The 4357-nt window shown below is 41.9% G+C and overlaps 1 protein-coding gene across 1 annotated transcript; it reads right to left on the reverse strand.

Annotated features, from left to right (window-relative positions):
- Positions 1 to 1244: 1244 nt before the first annotated feature.
- On the reverse strand, positions 1245 to 3854 carry LOC135712112 (luciferin 4-monooxygenase-like). The gene is made up of 3 exons (XM_065235087.1): positions 3430 to 3854; positions 3028 to 3349; positions 1245 to 2974 (listed from the first exon to the last, which is right to left on the reverse strand). The coding sequence occupies exons 1-3, from the start codon at positions 3782 to 3784 to the stop codon at positions 2014 to 2016; spliced, it is 1638 nt and encodes a 545-aa protein (XP_065091159.1). The 5' UTR covers positions 3785 to 3854; the 3' UTR covers positions 1245 to 2013.
- Positions 3855 to 4357: the final 503 nt, after the last annotated feature.

The following is a 4357-nucleotide window of genomic DNA, read 5'->3' on the forward strand; positions in this document are numbered from 1 at the left end:
TTTTTTAATTAATGGTTATCATAGTTGCATAAGCCCGTTTAAAAAGTTTGTCGCGTGCAATACTAAGGAACCAATTGTGTAAAGTTGCATATTGAGGAATAACAAACAACTTTGCAAAATATCAACTTAATCGGTAAGGGTCGGTTAAAAAAATCGTCAATCGAAATGGAACCGCTCAAATAAAAAAAAAAAAAATTACTATTTATTGCACTAGCAAACTTGGGGCCCATTCAAATATTATGTAATGCAAGAGGGGTTGGGAGTACTCCGGCAGTGCCTTAAACCGAAGACAACCAATCAAGAAGACTGGCAACTCTTCCATTTTCTCATACGAACGCTATGAGTCAGGTACAATCGCGTCATCTGCCGCTCAAAGGTAAATGCTTCGAACGAATTTGATAGCAAAGATTACATCCTCAGAGGAAAGGTTTGTGTATTTGCTCATTTTTCTATGCGTTGCTTCCACCTTCACTCAAGCGCAGCGCTATTGTATCTGTCGCTTGGATTCTGGCAAAGTTGCCAGTCTTCTTGATATGATGTCTTCGCTTAAACGCTATGTATTAGGTGGAAGTGCACGACGAGGGGGTGGGTATTAGAAAATCCACTTTTTAGCGTTACATAATATTTGAAAAAGGTACAAAAATGAGGATACATGGCATCGCTGGCGCAGAGTGCGTGACCTCGAGCTGTTGTGTGTTCCATTGTGTTCGTTCCACATCGCTCGTCGCTCGGTTGGGTGAGTGAAGTACATAGATACTTGATATTATATACAGAGAGCGTGTATGGTGCAAGGCAAAAGGGAGACGCTGAGATACTTGCTCAGACAAGAGCATCTTCATGCATATATAAAAGTGCTCAAATGCTCCACAAAAATATTATGTTGTAAGAAAAAAGCTTGAATTGTGTGTCCCAAAATATACTTTAATTTTCAAATATCAGCATATGTCTTCAAAAGTCTTCACATAACATTAAATGTCTTCAAAATGTCTTCGAAAACAAAATGTTTTCACAAATATTCAAATGTCTTCAAATCTGGCATCCCTGGGTGACAATTTGAAGTCATGGAACTTAGATTACGATTATCCAGGGAACGGGTTCCAACTCGGCTACCCCTTTATAAAGATGAGTTTAAAATCTCATGATTTGCCTTGAAACATTATTTAAGCCTGGACTAAAACTCATCAATTACATCAAAAACATGAGAACCTCGTTGGTTTTAGACGCTGAAGTGATATGATTCTAGCCTGAATAAAAGCATGTTTGCGATGGATGTCAAACTTCATGATGTTTGAAAATTTATCCATAAGATATTGAAATAGGCAACGATAACCAATCGGATGTGGAAAATTTTAGTTTTCCACCAACATTGTATAGTATAAAAAGGCAGGAAGTTCATTCCAGCAGTCAATCCATTCCAACCTACCAACGAATTCATTATTATCATAAGAGCATAATTAACTCGAGCAAAAACATTATTCCCCGCTCCGGTACGATAGGAATCCATCTGAACAATTATTTCAAAATGATGTTGGAATTTTCCGGAAACTACGAAGGCAATCATCCCCTCCGTCATCATCATCATCATCATCATCATCATCATCGCCATCAACGTCACCGCATTTACACTCTCTTGCCAGTTGACTGACTGAATGACTGACTGACTGGCTGACTGGCAGGAGTGGTGGTCTGAGTTGGCAGAAGTAGGTAAATGGTTTTCGTACAATTTCATCAAGAAGAAAGCATTTTTACGGTCCATTTGTGTGGCGAGATGTTTCTTTGGGTGGTACCGCCTCCGTTTTGACGTGGGGAATTTGTGGCAATTGTAGGGAGATTTCCGTTTCCATGATTGCCGGTGGTTAGTTTCACAGTTTCTGCGTAGGACTGTTAATTACTTTACTTTCTACTGAAAGGAAGCAATTCCAAATTTTGGGAAAGGACAAATGCGCTCAATTTGCAAATTAGTGGATATTTGGTTCTGGTGGCTTATGGTTAAAATCCGTATTAGAGGTAAGATTAGAGCTTTGATTTGCTTTTAGCTAATTCGCGGAGAGCTCGCCGCAAAATTTTTCCGCTAGCTGTTTTGGGGATTTCCTTGATGAATCGAACACCTCCGTGAAGTCGCTTCTGTACCGATACTTGTTCGTTCATGAACTTGATGATCTCCTGTTCGCTGACTTGTGCTTCATCGGCAGGCACTACGAAAGCCATGGCCAATTCTCCAACCTTCTCCTCCGGTATACCGATTACGGCTGCATCCTTCACTTTCGGGTGTGACAGCAAAACTGCTTCCAACTCGGCTGGTGGAACCTGGAATGCTTTGTACTTGATCAGCTCCTTCAGTCTATCAACGATGAAAAAGTCCCGTTCATTGTCGTAATATCCAATGTCTCCGGTTCGCAGCCACCCGTCTCGGTCGATGGCTTCTTCTAGGCCAATGTAACCCTTCATGATCAAGGTGCCTTTGAAGCAGAGTTCACCATTCTGGTATGGTCCCATAGTGCGGCCCGTATCCGTATCGATCACCTTGGCCCACTGTCCTTCGCGGAGCTTACCAACGCTTCCTGGTTTGTTTTCAGCGTCAATTTGGGCCAAGATTGCCAATGTAGTTTCACTCATGCCATAAGCCTGGCGAATCGATGAAACCTTCAAACGTGATCGAATTAAGTTTTCAACCTCTCGACTCAGGGGAGCTGCTCCGCTGATGATGGTTTTGACGGAGGACAGATCGTACTCGTCTACCATGGGGTTTTTGGCTAGAAAAACGGCGATTGGTGGAACCATGTTTAACGTGTTGGGCCGGTACTGTTCGATGCAGGCTAAGTAGGTTCGTTGAATGAACTTGGTCAAGAATACCAGTCGCATTCCGTTGAGTATGCAGTTCATCATAGTGACTCCGCCAGCAACGTGAAACCATGGTAGGATGTCCACTGCAACCAATTCCTCTTGACCGGCTCCGATTTTCTCCAAGAGTGTTCTGAAATAGTCCACAAATCAGATTATGCTCGAATTCAAATTTCGCATACTTACTCCATGAAGTAGCATGTAGTGAAAATGTTACGTTGCGTAATCTGCACACCCTTCGGAAGTCCTGTTGTCCCAGAAGACATAACGATCAGCGCTACATGTTCTTCCACGTTCAATGGTTCAGGAACAAATGTACCCAGCTTGAAACGACGATTGGAGTTTTCCAAGCATTCCTGCCAGGTTCGCCCTTTAGGGCCGTTATCAAAATGTACAAATTTGACCGGTCTCCGAACTCGGATGCATGCCTTCTGTACCGTAAGATTAGCATGCGCCGAAACAAAGATGACTTTCGGTTTCGCCAATCTGATAGCATGCTCCATCTCACCTATCAAAAGATTAGAACAAGCAAAACTAAGTTCATCTCCTCCTATTATCGTGACAGATAGATAAGATAATAAAACGTACGTTCCGTATAGCCTGGATTGAATAATGCTGCAGCTGCTCCCAAGAAATGCGCAGCATAGACCGCAATCGGATATTCAAACCGATTTTCGCTAACTACCGCAACGACATCATTCTTGGTGACTCCCAGCTCATCCAGGTAGCCTGCAATGGCCAACGATTGCTCCAGAATGCCTCCATTGCTCAGTTGTAGCGAGGTGACCCCGTTGACGAGCGCTATCTTGCCGGGGTCTCGAGATAGTTCCTGAATGATCAGCTCTCCCAGCGAATGACATCCGCGATTAAAGCTGGCTGGAAGTGGTCCACCGTAGATCACATTTGGATCGTTCGAATTATCAATACTGGCACTGGAAGCCATCACATAACAACTGAAAACTGTTCCTCTGCGAGTGCAATGAGAGACTAAAGTAGGTGCTGGCTGTGGATGATAAGATGCGGCTTTATAATAGGTTGATTGAACTAGCGAGTCCAAGTGAGAGATAAACTGGTTTTTAAATAGATGTTTGCGTGTTCTCTTTCTCATTTCTTCATTGGGGTAATGTCGCTCAAAGTGACTGGCAAGTCGGTGAGTGGATGTAGTTGTCTACCTATATATTTGATGCAATTCATTTGGATTTTGGTACGGTGACTAAACGTTGGTATATCTTTATGAAATTACTACTGATTAAAGCGATTGTAATACTGCTATGAACTGAACTTCTTAAAATTCATCTTCAGACTTTCTGATGCTTTGGCATCAACGTAACTATCTCCACATAATTATTTTAAAATGAAGTTTACTTCGAAAAAGAGTTGATTTGCACTACTTTAAATACGATAACATTCAAAAGCTGTAGCTTTTATTCCTGGGAATGAACCCACATATTAAGTTACATATTAAAACGCATTGTTGGTTGGTATCGGACCATGATTAATTTATCTTTTTAACTAT

Source organism: Ochlerotatus camptorhynchus, unplaced genomic scaffold (genome assembly GCF_037179485.1).
Source record: "Ochlerotatus camptorhynchus isolate MF236.1 unplaced genomic scaffold, CSIRO-AGI_Acam_v1.1 ptg000457l, whole genome shotgun sequence".
In the NCBI taxonomy this organism is placed as follows: domain Eukaryota; kingdom Metazoa; phylum Arthropoda; class Insecta; order Diptera; family Culicidae; genus Ochlerotatus; species Ochlerotatus camptorhynchus.